The sequence below is a fragment of the Lissotriton vulgaris genome, chromosome 2_1 (genome assembly GCF_964263255.1).
Source record: "Lissotriton vulgaris chromosome 2_1, aLisVul1.2, whole genome shotgun sequence".
NCBI classification, from domain to species: Eukaryota; Metazoa; Chordata; class Amphibia; order Caudata; family Salamandridae; genus Lissotriton; species Lissotriton vulgaris.
In genome coordinates this window covers 87,709,581-87,723,082 of record NC_141687.1, presented here as the reverse complement: position 1 = coordinate 87,723,082, position 13,502 = coordinate 87,709,581, and the positions used below count along the sequence as shown (strand labels likewise).

At 41.3% G+C, this 13,502-nt stretch overlaps 2 protein-coding genes across 4 annotated transcripts in view; one reads left to right on the top strand and one right to left on the bottom strand.

Annotated features, from left to right (window-relative positions):
• The window catches only part of LOC147729619 (uncharacterized), a 148,841-nt gene that overhangs the window by 2,958 nt on the left and 132,381 nt on the right, over positions 1–13,502 (top strand). For both annotated transcript variants that reach the window (XM_086954498.1, XM_086954499.1), the window contains exon 2: positions 11,011–11,137. In XM_086954498.1, coding sequence (XP_086810624.1) covers positions 11,011–11,137 — 127 coding nt within the window. The remainder of the gene's footprint in view (positions 1–11,010; positions 11,138–13,502) is intronic.
• Positions 1–13,502, bottom strand: part of LOC147729620 (uncharacterized) — a 96,261-nt gene that overhangs the window by 55,997 nt on the left and 26,762 nt on the right. The window lies entirely within an intron of this gene.

The window sequence follows — 13,502 nt, the reverse complement described above, 5'->3', positions numbered from 1 at the left end:
TCTAGAGATTAATCCTGGAAGAAACTTTGACACGAACTCTTGGACCTTCAACATTCTATCTCGACAAGAAGACTGAAGACATCTCCCTTGTGGTCAAGGAGTGACCACCCTGTGCAAACAGGCACCACCAGTAACTTGTCAGTTTGCTTTTTTCGACGCTCCTGCCGGAACCCGAAGACTCAGCTACTCAGGAACTGGACTTCCAGACTTCTCCGACTCCGATCCACATCCACAGCAAAGCTGAGACCCGTGGCGGACACGAGAGACGTAGGACCGGACACCCTGGACATCCTGCACTTTGTTAACAGTGCAACTACTGAGGCACCCTCGAAGTTATGAATTGGGGTTTGAGACGCCCCAGACCTGAGCGCCATTTTCACCAAAGCTCAGCCCTCCACACTCCACGAGTGCCGCATGGGGCCTGCTCCTGCATTTCAGCTCGACGCGTCTTCCCAGTTGCTAGCCCGTTGGGTAGTGAGCCCTCTGAAGTCGAACCATTGAATCTACATCGCTGGCCTGGTTGCTCCAGGCTTGCTTCAGCTTCCCTGCAAAGGAGAAGCTCCCCAGACCTTGCTGGTCTGACCTGAAGCCAATCTTCACTTCCTGCGTGGGTTGCGGTTGCCAAGGCTTGTTGGGTCCGATCCGGATACCGACACCGCAGTCAACTAGATCCTTTTTTGGGACAGCTCGAATCCAGCTCCTGGTCGTCGTCGACGCCTCCTGGTTCTCGTGGCTGCAGAGACAAGCTTCGCATCTTCACCTGAAATCACTCGACATCGCCTGGTTCCTTCCTAGTCACTGGCTAGTGACCCTGACTCTGTCCCCTCTGCTTTCAGGTTCTTCTCGTCTCCGATCCACCCTTGGATCCACCCGGACACTTTTCCTCTGGCCGCTTGAAGCACTTCTTTGCAGATCTCCATAGAAAACATAGACAAAACCCGACACGAAAAGACACCTATGCACCCGGCTGCCCTGGGTGAGGTAACTCGAATACTCCGGTGCTCCTGTGGGTGTTGACTCTCGAAGTGTCCTAGTTTAAAGGGATTTTACCGTAGACCCTCCGGAAGTGTCCTTAATCAGTAACTTTGTAACTTCTACGTTCTCCATTATAAGTCAATGGTAACTTGCGACTGTGTTTAGACACTGCACGCGTCTCCCGTGGGTCTCCTACTTCCTAACCTTTGGTTGTCTAGTGTAGCCCCAGCGATGCCCTAGGCCTATTCCCTACTCCTGAAGTGGTTCTTATACGTATATGGTTTGTGAGGCCCCTAGGGCAGAACTGTATTTGTGCAACTTATAGTATGCTTAATGAGTAACTTGTGATGTATTTCGATCTCTGACCTCATAAAGAGTGCAGAGGGGTTGTGTTAGAAATAAATACATATATATTTGATACATACCTTGGGTGGTGTCCTTTCATTTGGTACTCTAGGGATTATAATTGGTAAAACAGCTTGCCTCACATGCTCTCTGAGGTTTTAGCCTAAGACTGCTGGTCCATGCTACCACTAGAATAGCTTGTCATAAGGTTGACTTTACAACCACCATCAATAAGGGTCGTTTAGACTGGTACAAGGTGCCCACTAGAATAGTGGACATCATATGCCAGGCTAACTTCTCACATAGAATATTACTAAAATCAAAAGGTCGTGGCTTTAAATTATTGTTTGCAAACCTATGCAATATGGCAAAAAAGTAAACATAATTATGTATTGTTTAATATTTCCTAATGTATTTAATTGCGCTACCGCACCTAGACAAGCAGTGCTGGTTCTTTGCTCACTTGGGACCTCTAGGAGCAGCTTGCAGTACTGCACCTTAATATGCATTGCAGGTTTCTTGCTCACTAGGGACCTTTAGGAGCAGCTTGCGGTACTGCAACTAGACAAGCAGTGCCGGTGCCTTGCTTACTAGGGACATCTAGGAGCAGCTTGCAGTACTGCACTCAGACATAAAATGCTGGTTCTTGGCTCACTACGAAAGCATTTGGTCTCGCATTACTGAAAGTATGAGTTATTGGTGTTGCATTATTATTTGCGACGCCAATACCTCAAACTATCAGTAATGCAAGACCTATTGCAATGCAGATGCTTGTTATTTATATTTCCTGCCTACACCAATCCTTGACGATGTGCACAAGCATCAGAGTGCATTTAGGTACCCTTTATGCTTTCACACAACGCTGCCTAGTGCGCAGCTGGGGGACCCATACCAATGGTGATTTTTTCCCCCACACTTTTCTCTTTATATTCAGGGTTAATCACCCATTACTTGGGTTGTTTTTCTCACCGCCTATCCTAAAAACATGACGGTGTGTCTCTTGTACTGGGTGAGTTATTAACCCCTTGCATGTCATTTCTTGGCTTTAGTTTAATTTAATCATGCCCCATGTATTCATTCATGCATCTTCATTTCAGAACCATCACCTTGCCTTGATTTCACCCCTTTCAGGCAACAGGTCATTCCTATGTTTCGCCTGCATAGCTCTTGCACTGTACTTATGATTAGGTTTTGCTTGCACTATTTTTGGGAAATCTATTGTATTTAATATAAATCTTAAAATGGGCTTACAACTTTTCATCTTGCTTTCCTTGCTTTTCATTGCTTGCCATTTACTTTTATTCTTTTTCAGCTGTACGATAGGGGGCATACAATTTCGATACTGTCTGATGGTGGGCACCTACCTTAGAACTGTTGCAGCACTATATATTGCCTTTCTCAATAAACAAGTCATAAAATTTTATGGAGTTACTTTTAAATTATATTGCACAACTACTCAATGAGCTAAAATAAAAAAAATAATATATATATATATATATATATACATATATATATATATATATATATATATATTATTAATCACCAAGGTGAAACCTAATGCATTAACCCATGCTTGTTCTACATTAGTAGATGATGCAAAGTTTTGTTGTTATTCGCCAAGGGGGCGCAAATAAAATTGGGGGTGGGCGGGAGGCCAAAACACATTTCTTCTCCCAATGTCTTTTCCATAGACTTTTGTATTGGACGTAGCGCCAAACCAGGCAATCGCATTTCCATAAAATTTGGCAGGATCCTAGATTATGGTTTGTAAATGAACCTTTTTGGTGGTATAGGCAAGTATTTTTAAAGTGATATCTGTGGCTGCGGGAGTTTAAAAAAATTTCCAGAAAGTACAACTGCTCATGCCAATGTGAATGCATTATGTGATTGACTAATGATTGTGAAACGTTGAAGGCAGCCATGTTATTTTAACTAAATTTTGGCTGTGCTCTAGGTTAGGGCCTTAGATATACGTTTTTGAGCCATAAATGTTCACCCGACTTTGAAACTTATGTGGACCGAATCTATCCCCCTGTAGCTAAATGTCTGTATGTGCAGTTTAGAAGTGGTACATTACCTCTAAGATCGTTCACCTCTAAATGGGATAAAAGAGGCTCCTCTCCACTGCATTGTCGCTTCTGTCCAGAGACAAAGAAACAGAAGACCCCTTTCTCCTATTTTGCATTAGATACACTCTGTTGCACAAGAAATGGCTAAGTGAAGTATGCAAGCTCGAGGGCGTAAGGCACTTCTGGGAGGCACTAAGAATTTAAAAAAGTGATCTGAAGGAAACAATATTCGTCGTTGTGGCGCACTACTTACAACGGGTTTGGGATATCAGATCAAAAGGGTTGTCTGCAGGAAATCTATAACCTTCCATTAATAAAGGTATATATTCCACGAGGGCATACAATAAAATCTTTTGGCACCAGTGGGATAGATGAAAGATTGTTGTGCGTTCCAGCAAAGATTTGTTTCGTCCACCGACTAATTGCCACCAGGTGATGACATTCTAACTTGAATCCTACTGCTGCTATGTGTATGTTTTTTTTTTTCAGAACAAAAGCTATGTGTATGTTTTGAAGATGGGCTACGAGGTGATACCTGACAAATGCAGTGTAGCCTGGAACAGCGTATGTTTTATAGTAGTCATTATGGTTTTATTTCAGATAACTATTATGCCATATAATGTTCTTTTCAGTATATTATTTTTGTTTTAACTAAATGATTGTGGACCATGTGACAGTGGAATGACTCTTAACGTCTGTAAAACTCCTGCTGGCATGGATTCTCCAGACAACACGACGGACCCTTTTCAGCCCACTTGTAGGACTTTAAAGGTTTTGGTTTTTTCGGATTCTACTTTTCTAAGCAGGAAGATGCTGCGTTATTTAGGACCCTACTTGAAGTCTATATGTTGCTACTTGTATATATATCAATATTTGTAATTTTAATATGTATTTTATCTGCATTTTGCACTTTTATGGGTATTTGACCGAAATAAAGTTATTACTACTACTACTATAAGAAATCATTAGATTTTATAATTTGCCCCACCTATTACCACTTTATTAATATTGGAATAGGTTTGAAAAGTTATTTATACGTTTCTTTTTATATATTTAAAATATACAGAGTACTGTGATATGTAAAATAAAATACATATGTAATACTTGTTACTACACTATATTTCATAAATATAGTGCATTACAGTGTATTCATTTTTTTAACATATTTAACTATTTACAAAAAAGTCTACAGAGTACCATCATAATACCTATAAATTACAGTGCTACTTAAAAAAATGATTGGTAAAAAAATGATAAATTCACAGTATAACACTATATTTCACTAATATAGTGTGCAACAGTGTATTTTTACATTTATTTTATTTGTATTTTATTTTTCCTTCAACTCCCACTGTACTTTGTAGGTGCTAGCGTGAGTCTCTGTAAAGTGTTTTTAAAATACATGTAGACAAATATAAATACATTTCACTACTTATTACAGCATTGAATAATTGGTAATAGATATAGGTAAATGGTAATTTTTATTTTTCCCTACCAAAGGCCCTAACCCAGAACTAAAGTGTGCTGAAAAGGGCTGCTTTTACATTTTGCAAAGACATCCATTAGCCCATCAGGTACTGCCTTGTGATCGCCATGCACCTCGGTATACCATGAAGTTGCTAAGGCACAATATATAACAAAGTAGTTTGAGACACCTTTTTTGCAAATATTTTTATTGGTTTTAACAAGTACATAGTCCATATTAACTTCACTTATTGACCAATAAAAGTAGGGAAACCATCCGCTGTCATATCATGCCTAGCACATAATAATCACAATACAGTATTTGAAAGCCTCACTGCCAGTATACATGGTACATCCCAAGGGGAGGACTGTGATCTTGGGAGTTGATATACTATCATATCTGGACAGGAAGAGGCAAAAAACAGCAACTATAACTACATTAAATACAAAAAGAAATTGAAATAAACCAGGTGTGTGCTTGTTGCTTTCACTCCCCTCCACCCCCGGGCTCACCATGCTTCGTCTGACCGCTCTCTACATTATAGTATTTTAAGACATAACTTTAACACTACTTGAACTCTTTTCACCTACTACCAAAAATTACCATTTACACCCCGTAATCAGTTTTCCTACTTTAAAGTACTACACACCACTCTATGTCACTCCAATATATGCCACTCTGCTCTACACTGATCCACTGTACCCCCACTCCATCCCACCGCACTCCTCTCCTCTCTACTCCATTCCACTGTATGTAATGCCACTCTAAGCCACTACACTCTATGCTATTCCACTCTACGCCACTCCAGTCTATGCTACTCCGCTGTACTCCACAATCCTAACCTCTATTCCACTGTACGACGTTCTACTGTACGCTGTCCACTATATGCCACTTTACTCTACACCACTCCACTGTAGCCACAACTCTCTATGCTATTCGACTTTGTCACTCCACTCTATGCCACACCACTCTGCCCCAACCCACTATACTCTACGATACTCCACTCTACGCTACTCCACTGTATGCCTCTCCACTGTATGCCACTGCACTCTAGGGTACTCCACTCTGTCACTCCACTCTATGCTATTCCATTGTATGCTCATCAACTGTGCGCCACTCAATGCTATTCTACTCAAAGCCCACTGTACTCTCTGCCACTCCAGTGTATGCTGTTCCACTCTACTCTACAGCATTCTACAGCACTACAGTGTACGCTATTCCACTATATGCCACTCCACTCTTCGTCATTCCACTGCACGCCACTACACTTGACACTATTCCACTCTACACCACATCACTCCACTGTATGCAACTCCATGTTATGTTATATTATTTTGTAGAGCGCATAGTGTCTCGGCGCTAGGTAGAGGGGGAACCGAAAGGCAACTGGGTTAACTGTTAAAGTGGCAGGTTTTTAATTTCCTCTTGAACATATCCAGGTTGTGCATTAGCCAAAGGTCTAATGGGAGTCTATTCCAAAAGAGAGCTGCGCGACGTGAAAAGGATCTCCCTCTTATTCTGAAGTGGCTAATGTGGGGCACCCTTGACAGGTACGCCGAGGATGAGTGAAGGGTGCTTGCAGGTATGTATGCGATGATCCTCTTGCTGAGATAGGACACGCCCGTCCCATGCAGGGCCTTATGCATAAGGACCATGGGCTCAAAGACACCCTCTTTTTTACCGGGAGCTAATGAAGGGCCCTTAGGTGGGGGGGTCATATGGGACCTAGGTGGGAGACTAAGTAAGAGTCTTGCCACCGCGTTCTGCACCACCTGCAGTCTCTTCAGGAGATTGTTTGGGAGACTGGGGTACAGAGCATTCCCATAGTTGAGCATTGATGTAATCAGGGCCGGCACTACCTTTCTACCAGCAGATTCGGATAGAAGGGGTAGTTGTACGCACTGCACTCTAAGCTATTCCACTCCACTAGACTGTACCTCACTCCACTCTTTGTTATTACACTGTATGCTAATCCACTCTAAACTATTCCACTCTACTCTATGCCACTATACTGTACCTCACTTCACTCTATGCCACTCCACTCCACACTATTCCACTCTATGCCAATCCACTGCACGCCAATACACTGTACACCACTACACTGTACTACAGTGTACGTTACTCCACGCTATTCCACTATACGCAACTACACTGTACGTCACTCCACTCTATGCTGTCCCTCCTATAGCACTCCACGCCACTCTACATTATTCCACTCTATGCCACTGCAGTCTGCATCGCTCCGTTGTATGCCACTCCAATCTTTAGAACTACAATCAACGCTATTTCATAGTACACCACTCTACTGCACACTATTTCACTGTATGCCACTCAACTCTATGCCACCCCATTGTATGCTGATCCGCTTTACTCTATTCCACTGTACATAACTCAACACCACACCATGTTATTCCACTCTAACCCACTCCACTGTACTCTACTCCATGCTATGTCACTCCACTCTACACCATTCCAGTCTACTCCACTCCACTCAATGCTATTCCAGCATATGCCTTTCCACTCTACCCAACTCCACATTGCTCAGCCACACTGTACTCCACTCAATAACGTTCTACGTCCCTCAACTCTACCATGCTATACTCCACTCTATAGCACTCTGTTGTACAACAGTGTACTCCTATCATTGCGAGTCTGCAGCACTCTACTTTATTCAATGCCACTGTATGACACTCTAGTCCAGATGTAGTCTACATCACGTCTATGCCATTTCACTGCACACCGCTACACTCAATGCTATTCCAGTCTACACCACTTCACTCTACTTCATTGTATGCATCATAACTGTACGCACTCCACTCTATGCTATTGCATTATACACCTCTCTACTCTACGCCACTACCCTGTACGTTACTCTACTCTACTTTATTAAACAGTATGCTATTCCACTCTACGCTATTTCATTCTACGCCAGTCTGCTCTGTTCTGCTGTATGCGCTATACTGTACGTTACTCCGCTTTACGCCACTCTATTCCACTGTACGCCACTCCACTGTCCACTATTCCACGGTACGCTACTGTGCGTTATTCCACTGTGCGCCACTCCACTCTACGCCACTCCACTGCATGCTATGATGGCCTGGTTTGCTGATCTGAGAGCTCTAAGTGGCATTTACAGACAGATTCTGTTTCTCAGAACCACTGGACTGATAGAACAAACTGCCTGATGCACTTGAGTGATTTGAAAACGGCTCTCTTGCACACGGGCAGCCAGTGAAGAGTTCAGACAGCCAATGTTGAGTACCTAGCAGGAAGGTTGCAGATCAAACGTGCTGCCATGTTTTTTTAAAATTGTTTGCAAGCGGGTAAAAAGATAATTATCCCTGTATAAAGCATTACCATAATTAAGCCGACTTATAATGACTGCTTGGACTATAGTTTTGCGGCAGTAACTCGTAATTGGGTTGAATATTTTACTAAGTAAACACAAAACACCCAAACAACTTCCTCATATCGCATTGCCCTAGTCTTTCATGACGAGGGAGTCCTCGATCCAGAAGCCCAAATTCTTCGCTTCTATTATTATTTTATTTTGCTTTGGGGCTGGGTGCAAAGCAGCAGGCCACCAAGAATCATCCAAGATACTGTTTGCCTTTCCAAATAATAAAATCTCTGTCTTTTCTCCATTAAACTTTAGACAAGGAAACTGCATCCAATCTGCTACTTCCTTGAGGCAACCCACCAGGTTCCTTCACGTAATTTCACAATTCTCTTGAGTAGAGACAATTAACTGACTATCATCCACACATCCTACTCTCGCAATGCCAAGGTGCTCATATAGATGGTAAAAAACTTGAGACTGGTGTATGAGCCCTGGGGGACACTACAGTAAAAAAAAAAAAAAAAAAAAAAAAATATATATATATATATATGTGTGTGTGTGAGTATGTGTATGTGTATATATATATATATATATATATATATTTATATATCAATAACGTCTGTTTGTTAAACAAGGCCATACAATTCATGTATTATGTTAACCACTACAAAATGGCCGTGAAGTATACTTATTGCTTAGTCTTTCTTTTGTGTTTACCTAACATGAGATTGACGTCAATACACAGCTTTATTCAAATTGCCAATGAATTTGGCGCCAGTCACAGCAGACGAAGGCGTGATGATGAAACGCGTCCTGTTTTGATTTTTGAATAAACCTTAAGAGTCTTGAAAGAGAGTTGTGGAGTCCCGTCCATTCTTTTGCCAAAGTAAAAGAAATTTGGAGCGTCAAGATATATATATATATATATGAAAAATTGCGTAAACGCGCTCTCAGAAACCACAGAAAGGGATGTTCAATACACCAGATTTATTCCATCATAAATCCTTAACGTGACGCGTTTCGACTGTCAAGCGGTCTTGTTCACAACTCGTCATGTTAAGGATTCATGATGGAGTAAATCTGGTGTATTGTATATATATATCAAAAGCACTCCTGACCGCTTACGAAGCGGCAATACAACAGGCGCGGACCTCTTCTCTGCCAGGTCGGTTAGCAGAAAGCTAAAACGCCATCACACCGTCTTTTACAAAGTGGAATATTTTATTAAACAAAAAAGTGTAGAGCTGATGCTCTCCCTGACGCGTTTCGCTCCTTCACAGGAGCTTGGTCACATGATGCGCCCACAGCAAATCAGACAATAAATAGTGTAAAGCAAGCTCAATCACCCATGAAAATGAGATAAAGTGCATAATGACATCGATTGATATAATATAAATTGCATGTTTAAAATACCACATGTATATATAGATATTGTAAGCGATTAATGTGAAACCCAACTTTATTTAAATTGCCAATTAATTTGGCGCCAGTCACAGCAGACGAAGGCGTGATGCAGAAACGCGTCCTGTTTTGATTTTTGAATAAACCTTAAGAGTCTTGAAAGAGAGTTGTGGAGTGCTGTCCATTCTTTTGCCAAAGTAAAAGAAATTTGGAGCGTCGAGATATATATGAAAAATTGCGTAAACGCGCTCTCAGAAACCACAGAAAGGGATGTTCAATACACCAGATTTATTCCATCATAAATCCTTAATGTGACGCGTTTCGACCGTCAAGCGGTCTTGTTCACAACTCGTCATGTTAAGGATTTATGATGGAGTAATCTGGTGTATTGTGTGTATATATAATATATATATATATAATCTTTCTCCGCGTCAAGTTAGCAGATACCTTCTGGTCCGTGTCCGTGATTCGAGGAAGGTATCACAATTAAATGTATTGTTCCTTAAATGCCGCCATAACATTTCGGCTCGTCCGAGCCTTGTTCACATAACATTGTACTTATGTTGAGCTACCGTATGTAAAGTGACAGTGCATTTTACCATCAATCACGTGAGAGGAGAGCTGTTGGATATAGAAAAGCCTTTCAATTCTTTTCAATTAAACTTTAAACGTAAAAAATATATGAAGGCTAAAAAGACATAAAATCCATGTTAATAACAGTTCATTGTAAAAAATTTAAATCAACTGTTAGAAATCATTAGTGCAAAGCAGCAAATAATATATGTGCAAATACAGTGCTGGCATGTAGGATATGCTTATGTGCCATTGATCATGGCCTAAATGCCTAATGTTTGGTTCACTGCCCTCTTGATTATGGCAGTTTTGATGATTGTCCATGTCTTTTTTGTACCTCCTAGATTAGAGCAAACAATATAAATATCAATATATATATATATCAATATATATATATATATTTCCCTTTTAGACCATCTTGTTTTCGTACAAAGTGTGCCATCATACAGAAGGCATTCACAAACCGAATAAGCATTGGCAAAGCCAAAATGCCGTCTGCCAATTATTAGCTTTGATGTATTATATTTGATTTCTGTAATTTCTTTTGACCAAGGGAGAGGAACTTGTTCTATCCAGGCCTCTCCATCCCCTTCTGGTTCTTAATGTCAAAATATGTTGTTTTTGTAATGTAAACAAGTTGCTTTGTATACAATATTCTGATGTTTTCCATCGTTCAATACAAATGTTTAGAATTAGAAATCTGTCTTCTATTGTCATTTTTTGTGACCTGCGTAGTTGAATGATAGAGCAAATGGAATGAAGATCTAATTTGATCACAGTACATGGACCTCTTCATATTTTGTGTGGATTTGCTGATCTGTGATTTGACACATTTTTTACAGACACCAGTCACATTTGTTGATGTCGCTGCCTGTTTCTCCAGTGAGGAGTGGAAGCTTCTGCACAGATGGCAAAAGGAACTTTATGAAAATGTAATGAAGGAAATTCACCAGGCCTTGTACTCACTGGGTAACGTAAAATTACTTATTGTTTAGGGTTTTAAAAAGTATTAAACACCCATCCCGATTCCTGTTGTTTTGATTAATATTTTTCATTTACTGCCTTTGAGTCCATTTGAATAATAAATCAAATTATGCTGTAGGCCTTTCCATTCTCACAGTTCTTCCATAGATATATATTTTATGGGAATGAAGAACTCCAGTGATCTTTGTACAGCAATAAGAAAACAACATTCTTGCTTGTTGTTCATGAAGTTTCAGGCAGGAACGGTATTATTTTTCTTATAAGTTTTAACTTGTAGAAGGCAGTTGAAGCTATTTGATTGGCATGTGCGGCAAAGTTGAGGGTTTCATCCAAAACAACTCCCAAATTCCTGACCTTTGAGGCCGGGATGGGTAGGGCTCCAAAGGAAGCAGGCCACCATAAGGAGGACCAGCTAGGGGACAGTTTTCCAAAGATGACCACCTCCGTCTTCTCAGAGTTGAGTTTAAGACAATTGGAGGCCATCCAGCCTCTAATTGCCAACATGCCCTCCTGGAAGCGTTCTGCCACCTCGTCTCCGTTGTTGTTGATGGCAAGCACCAACTGGGTGTCATCGGCATACGAGGTAAGGCTCATCCCGTAAGCTTTGATAACTCTAGCTAGGTCCAACACATAGATGTTAAAAAGTGTCGGACTTAGGGATGAGCCTTGAGGGACCCCACATGGTAGGGACAGTTCAGCCGACTGGAATGATCCCAGGATGACAGCCTGTGTTCTTCCGGATAAGAAGGTGGCCAATTGGTTCTTTGCTGCCTCTTGGATGCCTATTTTTCCGACACGGTCGATCAGAATAGAATGATCGACCGTGTCGAAGGCCGAAGATAAGTCCAGCAAAACAAGCACCGCCGTTCCTCCCTGGTCTCTGATGACTCTAATATCCTCTGCAGCTTTAATGAGAGCAGTCTCCGAGCCATGGCATTCTCGGAACCCAAACTTAGTGTTATCCAGCATGTGATGTGCCTCGATATATTCGGATAATTGACACCTTTGCCACGAATGGAAGACTGGCTATGGGTCTGTAATTTTTTAGGTCGTCTTTATCCAGATGTGGCTTTTTTAGAAGAGGCTTTAGCAAGGTGTTTTTTAACACATCTGGGTAGATCCCCAATTTAAACATGGCATTACTTATTTGTGTAATTACACCTGTTATTAAGTCCATGACAGGGGGGAAAATTTTGGGAGGACATGGGTCAAGGGCGGATCCTGTTTTTATAGTTTTGATGATATCCGCTATTTGTGACTCTGTAATTTCATGGAATTGATTTAAAAGACAATCAGAGCAATTAGTACAGATGGAATGAGTAGTGGAATTGCCATTGGATGAAAAAGCCAAATAGATGTCATTAACATTAGAGAAGAAGAAGTTGGCTAAACAGTCACAAAAAGATTGGGAGGAAGGGGGAGTCAAATCTGGGGCTTGCCCTGCTAATTGCTTCACTACCTCGTACAGTTGTTTGTTGGAGTTCTTGGCGCTATCAATTTGTTCGCTAAAGAAATTCCTTTTTGCCTCTGTAATCATTTTTTTGTAAATCACAAGTGCCTCCTTATACCTGGTTTTACTTTCAGAGTTATAGGATTTCCTCCAGTGTCTCTCTAGGTACCTGCATACTTGCTTTTGTTTCCTAAGCTCTTCCGTGAGTGCAGTGGGGGCTGTCCTATTTCTGGTTATGGTTTTGTATGGCACCAATGCTTTCGCTTTACCTAGCCATTGCGAGTATTGATCCATGGCTGTATTTGGGTCTGTAGAAATGATGGGGCGAGAGTTTTCCAATAACGCTCTTAACTCTACCTCATTAATGTCCTTCCAATCCTTGAAAGGCTCATGACCAGGGATAGCTGCTTTAATTATGGGTGCATCATTAATGGGAATTGTGCAGAAAATAGCATGATGGTCAGACCAAGGTAACTGGAGGATGTCATGTATTTTGATGCCTTATTGGTTGGAAAAGATACCGTCCAAAGTGTGGCCTGCATCATGAGTGGGGAAATTGACCAGTTGAGGGAGCCCTAAGGTTTCCAGATCTGTCAGTAAAGAGAGGGTTTTGTTATTGTCTAATTTTTCTAAATGAAAGTTTAGGTCACCTAAGATCGTGAAGGAGTCCTCTGTTGCAAGGGATTCCAGCATAGTGTTCAAGTTTAAGAGAATGTCTGAGCGTGCTCCTGGCGGTCTGTATAGGAGTGCTTCTTTGAAGTTATGCGAAGGGGTCAGCATAATGGCGAATTGAATAGCTTCGCATGATGGTGATGGTACCGGTAAAATCCTTACCGTGAAACGATTACGGGAAATTATCGCAAGGCCGCCACCCTTCTTTCTCTGTCTATCCTGTCTGTA